Source organism: Argiope bruennichi, chromosome 6 (genome assembly GCF_947563725.1).
Source record: "Argiope bruennichi chromosome 6, qqArgBrue1.1, whole genome shotgun sequence".
Lineage (NCBI taxonomy): Eukaryota > Metazoa > Arthropoda > Arachnida > Araneae > Araneidae > Argiope > Argiope bruennichi.
In genome coordinates this window covers 32,430,416-32,452,016 of record NC_079156.1, presented here as the reverse complement: position 1 = coordinate 32,452,016, position 21,601 = coordinate 32,430,416, and the positions used below count along the sequence as shown (strand labels likewise).

At 31.6% G+C, this 21,601-nt stretch overlaps 1 protein-coding gene across 1 annotated transcript in view; it reads right to left on the bottom strand.

The window, feature by feature from the left end:
* LOC129971523 (tolloid-like protein 1) overlaps window positions 1–21,601 on the bottom strand; it is a 346,326-nt gene that overhangs the window by 165,347 nt on the left and 159,378 nt on the right. The window contains exon 4 of the mRNA XM_056085378.1: window positions 16,211–16,353. Within this exon, the coding sequence (XP_055941353.1) occupies window positions 16,211–16,353 (143 nt within the window). The remainder of the gene's footprint in view (window positions 1–16,210; window positions 16,354–21,601) is intronic.

Genomic DNA, 21,601 nt, shown 5'->3' with positions numbered 1-21,601 from the left:
TTTTATTCTAAAGGAGGAATGAAAAAATATATTTTGATTAAGTATATAAAAAAAATGAGAGACAAAAGTTATGAATTCTTAAAGTGGTATTATTTAAGCTTCTTTTTTCCGAAAAATTTCAACTGTAAAGTATATGTAAAATATAGATTTTCTCATTCTTCTAATATCTTTATACAGGAGAAAATTACTTATATTAAAAATAATAATTTTTATATGAAAAGAATAGGGAAGTGGGAAATGGATACAAAAAAAGATATGGAAAAAAGGAGCAATGTTCAGTATCGGTTTTTCTTATTAAAAATTGCATTTATATCTTAAATAAGGACATATTTACATGGAAAAACATTTATATATTCTGCCAATATTTTTTTTATCCAAAGAGCCAACAAGATAAGGAATAAGTGGCGCTTTTTGAACATCAGTACACGTGTGGGGTCAAAGTGACCCCACACGTGTGCTCATATTCAAAAAATTTTTGTGTGTGCTGAAGAACTAAGAAGACTCCCAAGATAACACTTCCAATCCTCCTCCAAAGAACTTACAATCATCGCCAATCTGAAATGTTAGCGCTATTCTTACCTCATTCAATAATAAGAAAGTACTAAAGTTTAGCAAATGATCGTTTATTTAGATTATTAGGTTTAACAAAAGATCGATTCGATTTTGTCTCGGTTCAAATGAAAGGAAAAATATCCAGAAAATAAATAATACTCATAATTTAGCCAGGGTTAAAATTGACGGAATATGTCCCTAAAGAATCCAAGCGTGATTTCAAAACGGGATGTTAACTAATCTGAAAAAGGCTAAAAGCAGTAAAATATTTTTTTAAAGATATCTCATTTAAAAATTATTCATTCAGGCATCTATGTGACTACAGATACTTTAAATACCATTTTGAATTCGCCCCCACATTAAAAATAGAAATATATATTGGGTTGGCAACTAAGTAATTGCGGATTTCACTCATAGATGGCTTCAGTTGAATTTTTAGGTTTGCAGACGTAGTACAAATGTAAAACATATTTTGTTATTTGATAGTTGGCAATTCAGCTGTCAATCAGTAAAAAAAGTTTTTTGATCGGTTGCGTAGTTTTCGTTTGGCGTTCGTTGAAAAATGGAAAATCAAAAGGAACATTTTCGTCATATTTTGCTTTTTTTATTTCCGCAAAGGGAAAAACGCATCGCAAGCTCATAAAAAGTTATGTGCTGTTTATGGCGACGAAGCCTTAAAAGAACGGCAGTGTCGAAATTGGTTTGCCAAATTTCGTTCTGGTGATTTTTCACTCAAAGATGAAAAACGCTCTGGTCGTCCAGTTGAAGTTGATGACGACCTAATCAAAGCAATAATCGATTCGGATCGTCACAGTACAACACGTGAGATTGCCGAAAAGCTTCATGTATCACATACATGCATTGAAAATCACTTAAAACAACTTGGCTATGTTCAAAAACTGGGTTCCTAACATACATGGGTTCCTAACGAACTGAAAGAAACGAATTTAACGCAACGCATTAACAGCTGCGATTTGCTAAAGAAACGTAATGAAAATGATCCATTTTTAAAACGACTGATAACTGGCGATGAAAAATGGGTTGTTTACAACAATATCAAGCGGAAAAGATCGTGGAGCAGGCCAGATGAACCAACTCAAACAACATCAAAAGCTGATATTCATCAAAAGAAGGTTTTGTTATCAGTTTGGTGGGATTACAAAGGAATTGTCTGCTTTAAACTCTTACCACCCAACCGAACGATCAATTCTGATGCCTACATCGAACAACTAATGAAATTAAACAATGCAGTTGAAGAAAAGCGGCCCGAATTGCCAAATCGAAAAGGTGTTGTATTCCATCATGACAATGCAAGGCCACACACATCTTTGGTCACTCGGCAAAAATTATTGGAGCTTGGTTGGGATGTTTTGCCACATCCACCATATAGTCCTGACCTTGCACCATCTGATTACTTTTTGTTTCGTTCTTTACAAAACTCTTTGAATGGTAAAAATTTCAATAATGATGATGATGTCAAATCGTACCTGATTCAGCTTTTTGCTAATAAAAACCAGAAGTTTTATGAACGTGGGATTATGATGCTGCCTGAGAGATGGCAAAAGGTCATTGATCAAAATGGGCAATACATTACAGAATAAAGTTATTTATTTCCATGAAAAAATTGTCTTTGATTTTCTAAAAAAAATCCGCGATTACTTAGTTGCCAACCCAATATTTTAACACTTACATTATGCATGAGTTTAAGTCTTTCAGAAATGAGTCTTTTGTCACAGAAACGAGCTCAAATTAGTATTCTGTCACAGAATTTGCTTATCTAGTTGAAAGCTTCCTTACGATATGTTGAGCCGACAAATCTTTTTCTGGTCTTGCAAGATGTTGAATGATTTTCAAAATTAAATTCCTATGAGGCGTTTGACATGTGTCATGGAGCACGGATCCATTGCATTCGTGTATGTCAATGTAAATCCATAATTTCAAAATTGGCAGTGTTTCGTCTGCATTCTTAAAATATAAGTGAGGTGAAATTTAAAATCCTACTTACCGGTTTACTGCCAAGTATAAATGAATGAGTCAAATGTACCTGGATGCCACCGAAGTAATTTGAAGTGTGGTGCCAAATACAGAAAATTCATGTAGTGAATTTGGCATAAAATGGCTTGTTATGCCAAGGACGGAGTGATTTGCCTTGCATTGGTTCAGATTTTTATTCCAGATGTAGACATTCATGGTAAGATTAAAGATTAATGCACAGTTTCTTATCCATGATAAGACTAAAGATTAATGTCCAAGGCTAAATCCTTCAAAAACTCGCTAAAATTTCACTATCTTGGATGATTACAACATATGATAATAATTTTAGGGTTTCAAAAAAAAAGTCAATATTACATTTGGCGAAAATCAGTCCCAAAAGATTCAACTTTGGCGAATGAGCATTAATTTTAATTCGCAGCCTCGTTCTTTATACAGAGTTAAAATTCAGAAGAGTGAATGAAAGACTTGGATGCAAACAATATAACATCTGAATGCCACAAAACTGTAGTTAATACTTGACTTAAAGTACTTGAATGTTTGAATATAGTTAATCGGATTGTTTTTGTTGACAAAGGAGTTCTAGTGTAGATTTGGGTGACTTTTCGATTGGCGACACATTTCAGTGATGAAGCACTACTTCTGGTTTCTAAAATGTTTTATTTTCATTGACGTTACTTTTGGGTTACAAACCAAAAATCCTCTTGGCGCCAAACTTGGCGTCAAAAAAAAATTGCCTAAAAATTAAGGGGCATCCAATTGTAAACTTTTACCGACAAAGGATTAAAACAAAATTATGCGGATAATATTAATAATTACAACGATAATAGAAACTTACAAAACATCTCATCAATAGAAGTTCGTGTGTTTTTAGTGACATATGCTACCTCATAATTCAGGCTTTGCCAGTGATTCTTTAAACAGCATTTCATTATGATTTAATGAATAAAAAAAAACAATTTAATCACTGATGTTTCAAAAGTAAACAACAAAAAAATACAATAAAATATTTCTATTGAGGTAGAAAAATAAAGTTATGGAAGTAGATCATTAAAAATTAAATTTTATTTTCACAACGAGATTAACAAATATAAAAAAATCTTATAAAATATTTTAGAAGATTAAGTTCAATATAAATTAAAAGGTGCATGGTAATCTAAAATATGGCGTATGCAATAATAATTTTATTATGTTTTATTCGTGACGAATAAAATAGAATAAGAGGATTGATAAAAATTATCTCTCATTTTTGATTAGAATTAACTGACAAGGACAGTATAAAAAAATTGTCTGCATAATTACTTTAACAAAATTTCAATTAATAAACTAAAAAAACTGATTCAAACTTGAAATAACTCCTACATCCTGCTGAAGCTTCAATAATTTTTAATCAGTACAGCATTAGAAGGAAAACCAGCACAGCTGCAAAATGATGTAGCCAAAACAAAGAAAAATGAGTAGTTATACGAAAATGAGAAACGATCATATCTTAAAATAATATCATGTGAATAATATGAACTATCGTTAGTTTTGTAAAGTATGAGAGAATGAATATGAGAGATGAAAGTTATGAGGGATCATCGTTATTTTCATCAACTGTTAGTTCAAGATCCTCCTCTTCATCTTATTGTGGTACTGCTTCTGCGAGTGTCTCTGCTTCAGACATCCATTTCAGCAAACTGAAAAGTTCCATATATTTTTTCCAAAGTAACATCTGTGATAAAGAGCAGGCTAGACTGATTGCCAAACACTGGGAAACAGCGAGGGCGTCTAAAAGCTTTTGGGTGAACACTTTCTTGTTGTGCAACATGAATGCTCGCATGTCGTTTGGGTTTCGAGTTTCTTCAAAAACAGTTGATGTGTATCCGAAGAAGGGTATCATAGAAAGTGGAGGTGAGGTAAGAAAAGCTGTTACTTTATATGAGCATGGTAACAATAATCTCAAATCCTGAATGTTGTCGATTGACTCTGTAAATATTGGCATGATTAAAACTTTATACATAAACATACAAACTGAACTAGCTTTTTCAGCAAAAGGTTTTGGGGGTGATTTCTTTTATATTGTCACCATTCACAACAATGCATTGGTTTTATTCAATGAAATTACAAGACCATGTGGTACTCGGACATAACATCATTTTTCGTCATCTGCCACTGTCAGTCGCTAAGTAAATGTTAATAGCGATTGGAGTCAAGTGTAATTTTTGCACCCCTTCGACATATTGAATGATTTATGCTCATTGACATACACGCGTGAACGTTTTGTCTCTGATGAGAGTACAACCAAGTGTTTCTATAATCAATCCTCCTCCTTCATTACGCACTAGGCATCTTTTACTACTGAAATGCGCCCTCAAATTCAATTTTGTAAGCGATTCTACAAGTGGTTCGTAATGAATCCAGACACCAATGTGCAAATGGAGACTCATTTTTTCAGTATTTTCATCATTTCAAGCCAGCAGGAGTGTTTTTCCAAAATCATTCTTGCTTTCTCTCTAATAAAGGTGTTTTCCCCTTCTTCACCAACCCCCACCCAGTATAAAATTGGGGATCTTGATTAAGGCTGCGAATGCCTCGCATTGCACTAGCAGTTATGAAAAAATGATCTTTAGCGGGAATCTAACAATTTTATTAAATTTATCGTGCGATTTTTTGGCAATTAATTTCTGGTATGAGTTAATATATAGGTATCCGGAAATTGAATATGTATTTTGGTAATTTTGTCCAATTGATTAATAATAAAATTTGACACGTAACTGCAGTTATAGCCGCAAGATCAGTACTAAATACTTCATTTAAGCTGTTGCTTTTTTGAGAAAAAACCACAGACCAGCTAACCTTTAGATATATTTGTCACAATATAACAATTTTAGAAGAACTCACATTTTACATGCTAAACCTGTGTACTAAATTTTGTCTATCTATTTGTAGTTAACGAGTTCACACATATTTATATAGCCTGGCAGATTTCCTCTGGATGTATTTCGTTCAAAACTAGACAGATTTTAACATAACAATTTTTTGTTAAGTCCATATACAAAATTTCATATGTCTAGCTCAATGTATTTGAGTTATTGCATTCATAGAGAGCTGAATTCCGGAAATATCTTTTTCTGATTCTGGAAAATTTGAAAAGTAAAGATTCGTCAAAATCTCGATTTCAAATTTTTGGATGATTATAATAATTTTTTTTCTTAATTTTACATTTGATTCACCTTGATTCCTTATTTTTAAGTTATGACATTCCATTGAAGGAAAATTGCTTGGGATTCATTGCGTCTTCATAGCACAGGAGAATTAAGTATACTTTCCGAAGTTGCCCTATGCTACTGTATTAGTTTAAAGCGAAATCTCACAGTTTCGAGTTGGACCACCTTTTCTTTTATAGTAATAAACTTGAAACGAATTCCAATGATTTCTTTTCACACTTTCTAATCAACGCTGAAAATTATTATCGTTAAATACACAGGGTAACACAGTCCTATGCTGACGTTTTATGACTATGTTGGGTCGGTACAATTCTGTTGTCAATTGTCATTTCATAACTTGATAAAATTTAGTAATACCTCATTCCAATTTAAAACTATCTTGTCCACGAAATAACGCCAACATTTAGGATGACGGTACTTAAATTGGTTTATCTTTCACCAAAGTTGATCCTAGAAAATATCGCTTTCTCTTTTCACACTCTCGTTCAAAAGTTTGTTTTGCTTGAAAGTATTTATTTAAATTATATTTGGCATACTTAGCGTATCGATGATGAGTACTTTCATTGAAATTATTAATCATATATCTTTGTTTAACTAAACTCCTATGACCATCAAACTACTTGGCTTATAATTTACTGAAGCCATAAGCTAAGTAAAATGGTAAATGGTGCTTTGCACACCAACAAAAGTTTGGCTAAAGAGCAAATAAAATAAGGTATCAATATCTAAAAGGCAGATGCTGCCAAATATAGATATAAGTTGTGTGTTGCGACTTATGGCACTTTACAAACCCACTGACATTATCTGTCAACGATTTAAGCCGAATGAGAGTCTCGTTTTTTTTAGTAGCGCCAACTAGGACCAAGAGTACAACTTAGTTACTTCATGCGTCACATTCGCTTGCACAAATTCTTTTTACTGGGGGGCACATTCACACACCTCACAGATAGAACACAATATATAGAATAACCATGCCCGAACCGGGACTTTAACCTGGGACGGACAGATCACGGGGTAGATGTTCTATCCCTATGTCAGGACGCCGGCATAAGTATTAGTACTTAAAAAATGGAAGTGAACTGCAAAATGTGTAATGATTTCACTTTATTCATTAAATTTATAGAGAATACAAGTGTAAAAAAAGGACAAGAGTTATTATAACTTTAATCATTATAATAAATTTTCTAATATTCATTGTTCTACGACACATGCCTATGCCACTGAGACATTTTATATAAAGAGAAGAAAAAACGTTATATTCACAAACACGTGATTAATTAAAACCATTTTGATTCGTCTTTCATTGATAATTTGAAGGAATACTAATTAAAGCATTCGGAACTTTCTAGAGACTCTTTATATCATTCTAGAAACAGACAAACCTTGCCCAAATGGGCAAAATAGTATTAATAACATTTCCAAAATAAACTTCTGTGGACGAACAGAGAAAGTAAATCTCAATTCCCTTGTCCAAACTGCGCATTTCAACTCTGCTGTAAATGAGAAAGAATGAATGGAAGATCTGAGAGGTTAATTAAAAGGGGAGGTAATTGATTTTATCAGAAGCAAGCAAATAAATTCGAACTCTGCGGCAATGCTCTTAGATTACCTGGGAGGGGGATGAAAGAGATAGGTGCCACCCCCACCCCCCCCCCCCCCCTCCAGCTAGAGAGCAGGGCTTCATCATTATTTTCTCATTTATCTTGATCCCATTGTTCGAAAGTTTTAATAGTGTCATTGCTTTGGACCTGTCCTGTGACACGCATTGTTTGAAAAGTCCTGTAATGAGATTTTAGTGTACGTGAGGCTATGAACACGGAGTTTAAAAGAGTTCAATTGGGAATGTTACTACGATGTTTTAGATGATTTTAATTGAATTAAAATTTAAAATTAAATGGGTGAAAGGACTATTAATCAATTAATCTTTACAGTTTAGTTGGGAAAAATTTGAAACCAATCTTTTGAAATAGATATTTTGAGAGAGAAATAAGAAACCATGTTGCTCGCTGAGTTTTCAATTTATTAGTGGAAGAGATTGGTTATTTCTAATGTCATGTTCCTCTGATAATTGCTCCTGTTTTTTGGATTGGGGAAAAAATATAATCATCAAACAAGAGGGATACAATAGATAAAGGGAAAGTGATAGAAAAAATGATTGATTCAAATCCACTTTAATATGCCCTTTGATTTTATCTCCAACATGGTAACCGGGCCACGGTGGCCTGACGGTAAGGCCCATGAGCCGTAGGGCTTCAAGTTCAAGACCCGATTTCATCGAAAAACCATCGTGTAAGGAGGTCTGTTGCACGTTAAATCCGTCAGGGCCAATGGTCTCCCCATTTGGTGTGGCGTGGCTTGAAACGGGACATTAATATAACTGAAACTAAAAAAAAAACTCAGCATGGTACCTTGACAAGAAAGTAGTGTAATCCTTCTAGCAACCCTTAGCTTACACTTAAGTAGCATTCATACGAAGTAAACTATTGCGAGCAATAAAAAGTCACATCTCTCACAGGAATATCACGTGACTTAAATGGGACAATCACAAATAGTTGTCTCACCGGACCAACAATTCGCCATTGTCTCAGCGCGGTCATGTGATCTTCGAGATGCAAGCGTGGTCTTCTATTGCGCTCAGTATTGTGTGAACGCTGCTTTATTTACCTTGGCAGCGAGTTTTAGCCACTTGTATTATTTTGCATCCTTGGCGATATGGATAAGAAAATCAGATCACCTACTATATGTAAAACATCAGAACTTCCAATCTGCATTAAGCTTTTGAATATAGAAGTATGAAACCAAATACTAAATGGTCATAAAATAATTTTGTTCTATTACTCTTAAGATTAGTGTTTTTTCACTAACCATATAAAGTGCAATACCGTACTAACCTCTCAAAAATTCGCTAAAAGAATTCCATCTTGGGTGTGTTGAAGATATGGCAGCAAACGGGTTTTTAAGGTAGTAATAAAAATTATTAGGCTTATATTTGGCGAAAAATCATTTTACACTAAATATTTTTGGAGATTTCTTTTATTGCATCGGATTTAAGTTAATGTCAAAATGACAGTAATATGATATAATGTACTTAATAATTTATGTGCTGTACTGACGGAATATAAATACGGCTGAAGTTTGATTGCAAATGAACTTTAATATTAAATCCGGCTCTTTGCCCTTATATGAACTCTTAAATGCTTGATTTTTCAGTAAATGGAAAAGAAATTCCGAATATAGTTATTATAAAGTATGCATTCTAGAGCGAAAAGAAGAGAAATTGAGCTATTAGGATTACGATGTGAAGAAATTTCGATCATTTCAAACGACAATATCTCTTTTTATGCATTGTTAATAGAATTAGAAAACCACAAATTGTAGGCAGCAAACATATTATGGAAAATATTGCGGAAAACAACTAGACAAACGGGAAGCAGTTAATTCCAAAACGCAGTTAGTGTAGGTTAATCCCAACAGTTAGTTTTCTTACCTTTACACATGTTTACTATATGCCCTTAAACTCCACCTAGCTGTTCCGACCCTACGGCTAAAAGGAGATGAAGTGAAAAGAAAGGAACAGTTGTGTGGGAGATGTGTGGCTGATGCTAGTAAGACTGTGTTTTGGCAGATGAGCCGGTGGGTGCTTCGCGAAATGTGTTTAACTTTATATTCGAATTTAATCGTGTATATGTGTTATATCAATTATTTAATCCATAAAATATAATAAACTTGTACTGACATAAAGTGTTCTCACTTGTGCAAAGGCACGCGACAGTTACATTTTGCAAGTAAAAGATAGCAGCAATTAGATCCACATTTGAAATTGGGCATTGAATCGATTCGATTTGAAAAACGTCATCAGAGCTAAGGTTCAGCAGAATGCTTTTGTCATAAACGGTGCGTTATTTTGGACCACCGTCTTTCCCAAATGCATAATGCAATTGTGTGTTAAACCTAAAACAAACATTTGTAAAATTAATTAAAATGCTTTCTTTTATCTTGTCTCTTTAATTTCACAGTTTATTTCTATATATTTTGTCTGTGTCTTAAGTGCAAATGAATTGGAACAATTTTTCTCGTCAGGATTTCACTCTCCTATAAAGAAATAATTTACCAGCCCTTTAGTAACCTTCAAATGGTTAATATCTCTTCTATTATGCCATTCTATTGCAATTGTTTGCGAAAGGATGTCGCATTAATTAAAGGCAAATATAATCTCCACTTTTATTATCCATGCACATAATGAATATATTAGCCTATAGTCATCACCTTATTATGAAATTGTAATCACTGCGATAATTCTTTTCCTAGTACAGAATGCTTGTCAATATTTAAAATTTTTTAATACTTACAATTGAGTAAGAATAATGTTAAAGTTGTTGATAACCTTAAAGTTGTTAAACTAAAGTGGATAACTTAAAGCTTAGTTTAACTCATTCTTTAAAGTTAATAATTTAAAAGAATGGTAAGTTGTTGGCTCTTGTTCGAGGGAACGTCACCTCAAGCTGAGAGCTTTCTTAAGCTCCAATACTGAAGATCACGAGTGGATGTTGTTTGAAAGAGAAACTAACTTCATTCAAGTATAACTGTTGAAGAAAACTAGGTGAAAAATATCATCGTTATGGTATTGCGAATTGAGAGCCTCCACTAGATGACGGCAGCAGATAAAATGGCCGTGAAACAGCCAGAATCTGCATATTCTCGTTTCAAGAAACAATTAAAGGAGAATTGTGAAAAAAAAATATAAAGCAGAGTAATAATCTCGGAAACATGTCTTTCTGATGCGATTACAAAATTTGTCTCAAAAATGTTCGTAATACGCACGACGGAAAGTAATACGATCCCATTAATTGTTGTTTTCATTGTCTCTCATTATAACACATATAAAAATGCCTGCACTTGTATAGGATTATGACTGCCTTCGTCAATCAGTGTTACATGGCAATAATGATGTAATGATTTAGACAGCAATCTCAGGATCTTTTAAAGCCTCATGTTTACAAAAAGCCAAATAACTAGAAGCGTCTATGTGAACATTTTTGATTTTTAACTGTACCCTGTAGAACAGATATTGTTCCCACCTGTTGACTTAGTTTTCCAGGAAGTGTAAAGAAAATTTTTTGGATTCATGGTGCAAGGCCTGTCGTGGATTTTTAGAAAGAGCAGGAAGTTGTAGTCTCACAATTCCATTGGCATTTTCAGACCTCTGACATTTTTTTTTAGAAAAATGCATTTATATAGAAAATTTTGCTATTTCTTCACGAACGACAGTATAAGATTCGTTTACACATTATTCAGGATTTGTATACTTCAATATCTCAACGCATCCAGGCTGTTATATATGCTAAAGAGGATTCTACTCTAATTAATAAAAAAAAATTGGTTTGGGATACTTTTACTATTTTGATAATCTTCTGTTTATGAGATTTAGACTAAATGTATTGTTAATAGTTATTATTACTACTAGTAACTATTGTTAAGCATAGCCATAAACAGCTACTTCGACCTGTCCAAAGGAACAAGTGACTGGATGCCAAAAAAGCAATGATGGGAATCAAGGTTGAGTCTTAAGGTCACATCATCATCACCGGTCACGATATAACCTCTTCCATAGGAGACACATCTGTCATCGGTAGAGAGTAGTTGGACCTACACAATTTCTGTGCCTATCAGAGCGGCGAGGATCATCCATAAAGAACATATAGGAAGCTTCTCATTCCTACATCTGAGGGGCACCTTGGTGGAACAGTTGCTAAGAATACACTAAGTCATCCCATGAGCATCAAAGTTCCTTCCAAATTAGAATACGAGAAAAGATTATTTCTACCCCATCAGTGAAGAGGCATTTGATAAATAAAAGGCAATTTTCTGTTTTTTAGACTAAGATACTCGTTCTTTTTCCATCTTTCTAAAACCCTTTGTAGAAATCCATAATGTAAATCCATGCAATGAGAAATAATACACTTAATTCTATTTTTTTCGCAGGAGCTACTTTGTGCTATAATCAACAAAAACAAAAGAATCTACCGTACCATGCATATCAAGATATACATCAGCAAGCCTCTTTCTGTCTGCGATTACTACACCGACAGAAAGACAACAAATTTGGCATGGGATGAAAATTCTTTCGTTTCAGTATTGATACATTTGTCGCCGGCAGAAGAGACTTTCAGACAAAGGATTAAGAACTGCAGACATAAAGTGTGGACATACTTAAAGGAAAACATGTTAAATCTTAACTTTGTAAAAAATATTAGTTTTGTGACAATTCTATCTGTATTTGTCATGACTTTTACGTCTGTAATTTTTTGCTATTTATTTTGTCCAATTTGTTTTATTAAAAGTTTATTTTGAAATAAAGTTTTCCACTTAATATGCAAGCTATTTAGCTTGTTATATGGTGAAACAAAAACATACTTCTTTCTAAAATCTGACCCTATAGACAGTGACACTATTTCGCTAGTTCTATTCTGTCCTATAGAAATTACCGTGCATGTATACTATTGAAAATCTGATGTTAATTTATCTATCAATCAGTCTCATATTTTCCGACGGAAATTATAAATCCCGTCAGTTTTCTTATGGCACGGTATTCATTTCAATACTTTGAAACCAACATGAACTCTGAAGTCAACATCTATGAAGTTAGTTCTTCATAGAGTCTTGTCTAGTGCAATTTTAATAATATTTTACATCTCCATTAAATAGCGAATCATTGAATAAAGTGTATCTGTAAAAACGCACAAGGAATCGTCTGAAACATTCATATAACGATTTGTTTACATTTAACAGTTGCCATTTGACAATACGTAATAAGAGCGATTTCCTGGCTACATTCATTAGCGTTATATATACCGAGAGATGAATGTTTAAGGAATAAAGCTGCTAAATTCAAAATAATGATGTAGATGTTATTTCATATTAGAAAAATTTTTCTCTGTGCATTCTTCAGACCTTTAAGAAATAATGCTACTGTTGATGTAGATAATCTTTCCTGTTTCAAAAAATTGATCGCAATGAATTTTTCATATTTTGAAAGGATAATTTTACCATTAAGTTCAAAAGAACGATTCAAATATTTTTCTATTAAAAAAAATGATCCCTGCATATTTTACTGGACAAATTGAGAGATGGCACGTTTTATTTTTTTATGAACTTTGAACCTCATTTTAATTGACTTTTAAAAATGATATAAAAAGAGTTAAGAGAGAGTGCATGATTTAAAAACATTAATTTACAACAAAGTACAAAGCTTTTCTATGAATTTTTTTAAAAAAAATTTAAATGTGGATATACAATTTTTTTTGTACAGACATGAAATTTTATTGTATCATGTTTATGCCGTTATATTATATTATATAAAATTTTATATATATATATATATATTACCATTTTTTTTTATGATCAGCAATATATTTTTAATCAGATATTTGTAAGGAAAAATAACCTGTATTTTAAGATTTTCAAGTTGTATATTACTCAGTATTTTTAAATTTCATCTTTAGTATAATAAAATAAACAATAAGTGTTTATCATTAAAATTAAATCAATAGTAATTATTAAGCCTTTAACAACTTATTATAATTTTTTATATAGAATATACAAAACAGTTTTTTACAAAATTGTTTGCTCTGGCCACATAAATTTCTTATTTTAAATTTTCAGATTACAATGCAACACATTTTTGATTTAATACTAAAAAGAGTTATAAAAGCGTATGAATATATTTGTAATATGAATATCAAATTCTCCATTGTTTACTTTATTTTAATTCAGATAAAAATTTTATTTCTGAAAAAATATTTTTGTCGAGACATTCTAATTCCTTTAATTTACCATAGAATAATGAATTTTAGTAGTAAATTTCATGATTGATGAAACAAAATTTCGAACACATGGTAGATATTTCGCAATTTTTTGAAGCTTATTGGCTAATCAGTATGTTCCAAATATTGCACCTGACGTATCATTCGTCACAATTCGAACTCTTTTTAAACCGAATCTTTATATTTCATTATGACATAATACTGAAATCTAGATTCACGGATGTTCTGCAGACTAACATGAGATAAAGAAAAATGATTAATCATTGCCGGATCCGTGAACAAAATCTTATTATCTGCCGTGTCATATCTCTAAATTAAGGAAGTTGAAGTGACAAGATACCGGAAACTACACAAACGTATGCTAATAGTGCAATAAAGAATGAATGACACAGTGCAAGCATTTGTGAAATATATGGCTCGATATAATGGAATTTGATATAAGGCATAGATGTTACATAAAAAACATAGACCATGTTTGTTTCGCATGAGACTTTGATTCTAGTTCAGATTATGACAAATATCTTGCACATTTTCTGTCTTCTATAAGATAAACTTCATTTTTTTGCACTGTTTTGGACAAAGTAATAAATCAAGTCTTCTTGCAGTTTTTGTTTTCGTGTCATCTATTTCTTTATATATATATATACTTCAAAAACACACAAAAAAGATGGATACCGTGACTGAAAACATTTTGGTTTGTACATAAATCTTTCGTGGCATGGAAGGATGATCTTTCATTTTGTAAAGCTTACAAAAATATTCAGTGACATGTTTAAAATGATAGGCCAAAAGTGATCGAATACTATATTTTCCATTTTGGTAAGAAGTAACAGTTTTCTTTTACCGACAGAGACAGTTTCAGTTAAATGGGAGCACCTATAGCTGCATTTTTAAAGAGCGCCTCTAAAAATATGCGCGTTTCTTCATATGCAGCATAATTCATCTCTTATTACCTTTAAGGATAATTACCAGTCCATAATTAAAATAATTAAAGTATCCGATTAGGTTGAAAATATAAATTTGGATGCAAATTTGCGTTTTTATTTATTTATTTTAAATTATTAAATTATTTATTTACAGTTTTAAAAAAATAGGTACGTTTTTTTTTCCGTGATATCTTTGTCTTTCTGTCAATTAGAAACCATGTTATAGCAAACTGCTGACATGTAAGTGATGCTTATCTATAAGTATTTAAAAACTTTAAATGCATTTACTGAAAAATGAGTTTTTTCGAAATTCTACTGTACGGGTATCGTTATATCTCAAAACATAATGAAGGTATCTTAATGAAATTTATAATTAGTGCTTATTATGTTGTGCGGAATGAAATGAACTATGGATTTGACGTTGAATGCTCTAGAAGTGCATTTAAGATGGTTTAATGTAAATATTGTTCAAAAAAATCCCACAATTTTATATATTACACATACACACAAAAAAACAACAATTAAATTTTGAATATAGATAATAGTTAGTTATATGCTTAGATATGTTACATATTTATTGTTACAAAGGAAAATGAGAAAAAAAGTGCTAAAATTTACATCAAAATATGCTTTTTCTTCAAAAGCTACAAATATATTGAAATCATTTCACTTTTATTCATCATTTTATCCTTGTATTAATAAAAGAATATCGTATGAACATTAAAATATATTTTTTTGAAAAATTCCCTCTGAAACTGGTCAAATATATTAATTATGCAAAAATTATAATCTTAAACATTTTCATTAACATGCATTTAAATCCATGGGTACTCGAACATTAATTAAATATCGAAACAATATCAATTTTATTATACTAAACAAATCGCTAGTTTTATACGGAATAATAAACCATGAGATACTATAAATTTATGATTGATATGCATTATTAAAATATAGATATATGTGATGCTGTATATGTGTTTATTCTTATTTATATTAGTTTTACTGAGGTTTCTTACTTCAATTATAACTAAAAATAAAGTATTAATGTTATTTTTTTTTAATTTGTGTGATAGCGATGTTAATAGTATATATATATATTCCTAAATTTTATCTTAATTTAGCCTTATTAACTTTATTCTAAAACGTTCTCTTATTTCCTGATCTAATTCCCAATTTTTTTTTTATTTAATTAATTCTACTCGCGCTCTATTAAATTGCTGAATTCAACATGTTCTCACACTTTGAGTAAATGTATGAAAATTCCTAATGCTCAAAGGTACCACGATTCCCTTTCGTAAATCAACATGAGTCAAAGAAATAACTATCAAAATCTCGTAGTAAAATCACTGAAGGGAAAAAGTTCAGCCTCTTTTGCTCTTAAATCGCAATGTAGATTGACGCATCTTTTATGGTCGCTTATTCTTTTTAAGTAAATTATGCCACCCGTGGCGAGATAAATCGAAGATTAAAATTTTCAAGTCTCTTCCATTCGGCATGCAGCTGCTAATATATGTTTAAATACATATAATTTCTTTATTATTTATTCAAGTTTCAATTGGGTTTATTTGAATTTAACTGGCACCCGGAGGTTTGTTGTTATTGTCGTCGTTTCTTGCTTCCATGAGACTTAAACGATCTATGAGGAACAAAATAATTTTGAAAAGCGTAGTTTAATATTCTTTTTACGATAATGCCCGAAACTCACCACTGAAATTGGATTCGATGTCGTAGGGTATGACAGCTCGGTCCCACAGTCTTTCGGGTCGAGCGGTTGCCGCCCGTTTGGGCCTGTTGTGAGAGATGTTTTTCCGCCTGTTTTTGCCAGAATGTCGAAGTTTCTTTTGGGCCCTGAAAGGAAAAAGATAAATAAAATATTATATCTTCTATTTAAATGTAATACCAAATGTGAAATTCTTGAGAAGGGCGTCTCCGAATTTTGAAGAAAAAATAAATTAAAATCTTAATATCTCAACTACTACTAATAAAAAAAAAATGTGTGTATGTCTTGGCTCTCAAAACGCTCGTTTTACATAGGTTTTCTTTGGAAGATGGGAATTTTCACCTCTAAATAATTTTTGATATATTTGGTTCTTGCCGATTGCAGCGGCGACCAAAAAGCGCCATGAAAAAATTTCGCCAATTTGGCGATTTCAATCTTCAAACTATGTAGCATGTGATCCGTACTTTCAAAATTTTTCATAACAAATAAAATGCACTTGAGTATGTATTTATAATTTGGTGAAATTTTTTCTTCGCCCTTTTCAGCGGCAGTTAAAACCGACAAGTAACACATATTTTTAATCAGTTAAAAATCAGGTTCGATTTTGTCGATAACTCTCGAAAATTTTATAGCACAAAACTGATTTTAACACCAATTAAAATTTAAAAATTTTCTTTATGATCACATACATTTAGTTACAATACAGAATTTTCTTGTATTTTATCTATTTTTTAAAATATTCTTTGCATCATTTTTAGTTATAAATTTCATTGTGACCATAAAATTCAAACGGTTTTCATTATTTCATAGTAGAATGTTCCCATTGTTGCAAGCAAATGAAAGAAGAAAGTTTATGGTTACTATCCACTCAATTTCCACGAATAATCAGAAAGTAAAATTGCATTATAGTAAACGGCAACATTTAATTTAAATACACTACTCTCATACTTAAATGTTTCATGCCACATTGATGTCATGAAACGACCCCATTAAAAAGATTCATGTACATAATAAACTGAGCATTTCTGAAATATTTAAAATAACACAGCTTTAATGTCTGCCATAATTTCACGTTTAAAAGTACTTTGTCGCAAGAACAATAAACATTAAATTATTTATAAGGGGTTTATATTCAAATTAAACACAATCAATTCTCCTAACGAACCAGCTAATCAACCAAAGAATATTTAAAGAATGTTATATGCTATAAATCCCACTTGTATTATTATAATAAAAAGTAGACAAATTGTGTATTAAATGTATTAAAATGCTAATTATTTTTCACTTTTTAGTCTTTAATTTATAATAGAAATCTCAATGAAAAATGACTTAATTAAATATGAGTGTTGATGCTTGATTCGCTAGTCATTGACACTTCATCACGTATCACACAAATTTTAGTCGTATTCTTTTCACAACTTTCCGAGAAAGGATTCCAAATTAAAGAATTGGAACATAATTCTAAATGTGTTTGTTACCATTTGATTGGCGCAGTATGGCTAAATATGGCTTTTGCGCCAATAAACTACACAAATCCAATCCATCTAAATGTGTGGATTAGATAATTATCAGATCGATGGCGATTTTCAATAAGTAGTAATTGGGCTTCAATTTTTTTTAAATAACTTTTAAGAAATTTTGTTCAATTTTGCTATTTTTATCAATGGAATTTAGAATTAAAAAAAAGGTATTAGAATTACAATACCTTTTGTGTAATTTTTTAAAGGAAGTAAAGCCATTTAGTTTTCTTTCAAAGTATTTTATATTTGCATTAAAAATACCTATTCCTATTTTGATTTTTATAATTAATTTTTGCATATGTAATAAAGAGTATCCCAAAATTAACGTAAATTTTTAATTTGTCACCATTTGTGCTGTTCGTACAAGTGCTGGAAACCCTATTAAAAAGACCATTTCACAGCTGATAGTTTAGGGTTAAGAAAAATAGGAGCGTTTGACGATAGAATAAAGTGTATACATTTTTATGCAATATTTAAATAATAATGGAAGTTTGGCGGTCACAGTTCAAAAATAGGGTCCCCTAGATCATGTCATTTTACACCACTGGATTTCTTTTTAACGGATTATTTGACGTCAAATGTCTATGCCAACAAGTCCACTAGAACGCGTCCATTGAAGGAGGAAATTTAACGCTGCATCAACGTAATTCAGCCCCATTTATGCAAAATGGTCATGGGAAAAATTCGACAAAAGAATGCGTATGTGTGCTTTTGCCTTATGTATTATTCCCTACAGAGCCCTATCCTATTTACCTTACGATTCAATAAAAATGTAGCAATTTTTAAAAAACAGTGTTTTTTATTAAATTCGAATTTTGCGTTAACACATTGTTCTATCGTGTAACGTTCCATTTTTTTTTACTAATCCTAAACTATCAGCTGCCAAATGGACCTTTTAATAGGTTTGCCACCACTTTACTGCACGAATGGTAATTTACAACACGAATTCAAATTTTGAGTTAATTTTGGGACACCTTTTATAAACAAAAAGAAATGGCGATCATTAAAAAATTCTAAACGTTTCCACATTTTTAACATTTTGCCATCCGACTAGGAAATGCAATAGATCTCCCTATATTTAAGGATGAAATTCACGTAACTTTTTCTCCCTAAAGACTTACTGTTATTATTTATTTTATTTTTAGTGATTAGTTTTCTCGATTTTCATTTATACTTTATTTTTCTTTAGAATTTTATTAGTTCAGTTCTGCTATTTTATGTTCTCTCAGGAAAACCCTACACTAGAGAAAAAACGATTCCTTTATGGCAATTTTAGTCTTACAAGAAATAAACAATACATCATTTCATTTTTGTAGGAGTCCACAAAGGAAAAATACAGTCAGCATAGTAATCTTTAAACTGTTACACAAGAGAATTGAGGAAAAGGGACACTTATAAAAAATACTAAGAATCGAAAATTCTTTTGGCCTATAGATATATATAGGCAGGATGTTTCGTTTAAAGCAAATGTGTATAAATTACGTGAAAGATTTGAATAAATGATTTTTCTTCCAAATCCAAAACTTGTGCAGTAAGAATTCAATAAAATCGATGCAATGGAACTTGATTGAATATTTCAAATAATTTAATAAGAGACACAATGAAATGAGAATAAAAAAATTAAGACTAAAATGTAAAAAAGACATTTTTTTTTTCCTTTCTATTCGAAAAGTACTACAATACTGCAGTACTGAACAACTAGACTCTTTTCTTCGCGCAATTCGTTTATTGCTCGAAAGATGGAAATTAGATATTTGAGTTTTAATAATTTGAATTAACCGATCTTTAATTTTTATAACAAACAAGTGTCTTCTTACTTTCTCGTATACATAGTATAAAGAAAGTAAAGTAGTTGTCAAAAAATTCGAACTCCATATAATGAAGAATCTCCTCGTTTCAAACCTCCCTGAAAACAAAAACACATGTTTATTAAAATTCAAAATTCATTGTTCTGGTTCAAAAACATTGAGCTAGATGGATGGCATATGGTTTTAATACCAAATATGTAGATTGCTGTAAAACTTTGCGCGAAATCTATTCATAAAACGTCTCCCAGACTTCCTCTCCGACTGCAAGGGAGCCCAGTAACTATAAAACGCAATGAACTAGGTATATGAAATTCGGCACAGATTTAACATATAAAGTTCAGATCTGCATGCCGTCCTCTCGCAGTGTGGTGTGGAAGTTTGGAAGGGGGTGCCAGCTCAGGTGACCTTCTCGTCATTTGACCACGGTTCAAAATTAAGAGGACCACCCCAAAATGGCCCTAGTGTTGCTTTCAAACGGGACGTTACTATAACTAAACTAAAATAGATCCGCATCAAGTTTCGGGTCAAATCAATCAAGTATTTCAGAGTCCGTCAGACTGTCCTTTCTCATACATGTACATAGGATAGCTATAAAACGCAACAATTTAGATAAATAAAATTTGGCATGTGATTTTTTTACTAAAATTGTAGTTCTGTGCCTAATTTATATTTCAATCGGAGGAAGAAAAGGCGTTTGAAATGCATATTCAGTTTTATTCAATATATTACAAAGCACAAATCCCTATGTGCGGGAATCTGAAAATAAAAATCTGAGCATTCGTGGTGTTCAGTGCCTAGCCCAAACAATGATCCATAATTTTACGCAGGAGTATGAAAATAACATTTTTATAAAATATATGCAAAAAAGTTTAGAAAAGACAATTAATTTGTATTAATTCTTATAACAAAAACGATACGAATTTTGCATAAATAGATTTTTTTCCATTACATAGAATATGAAGCAAAGGATATACTGCCAAAGAATTAAGATTTTGAATTATCTATGAAACAATCTGTTATCTGCCTAATCATTCGGTGGATAGTTTTATTTTCTTATCTTACAGTATTATACTATATATGTGTTCTAGGCAAATGAAAGAAATATGCATAGCAAACCCTTCGGTGATTTGAGTCGGATGATAGATTTTATCTACTTATGAAGGGAGTTAGTCTCTGTCTTTCCACTACTAAAATCTTCTTTTTAAAAGAAAGTAATAAGATTTCATCTAAAAGAAAAGGTAAAGGTAAGAGAATTATCTTTTCTTATTTTGGTTAGGATTTTTTTTTTTTTTTTTTTTTTTTTTTCATTTCCTCGGGTCCATTTTCAGTTGTTTTGCGCCCCACTGAGAGAAAGCACTGGACACATCGGACAGAGAAATGAGTCATTGGTCAATGGATAATAGCAGATCCAGGGAAGACAATGCGGCCAAATCCACTAGTTATCCCTTAACAACCGGATGGGAAAAAGAGACTCAATTTGGCGCCAAGCAGAGCAGAAAAATTCAGTTGGGGAAACAAATTACGGTCTTTTCCCGGACAGTAATTGGGGGTCATTAGAGGGGTTCCGAATGTCCAAAGAGAAAAAAGTCCAGCCGGCCATTGATGACCAAATTGCCTGCTTTCATTGAATTGAGGGACAGTTCTTCTTTCTGTGGAAGACGCACATTTTGATAAGTTAACTACAAGAACAGAAAAAGAACCAATACCTTCTCGTCAAATTTGAGAAATAAGGCATTTACCTCAGTTCATATTGTTCTATTTCAAGATCTATTTTTGTTATTTAAATCTTTTTCCTCATAATTTAAAATTCGGAGTTTTTTTGTTGTTTTTTTTACTTCCATAATCTAAAAACAACAATCTGTTGACTTTTTTATTGTTAATAATAAAATGCAGATTTTATTTTGAATTTCAAACTTACGACGACGATTTCGTAAAAAAAGAAAGGAAGAAAAAGAAAAAAAGTCAGTTTTAAATTCATATAGTCAGGATTTTGTAATACTATTGCCCTGCGCAGTTTGTTTCACGGTAAGGAACAGAGTTTTACAGAT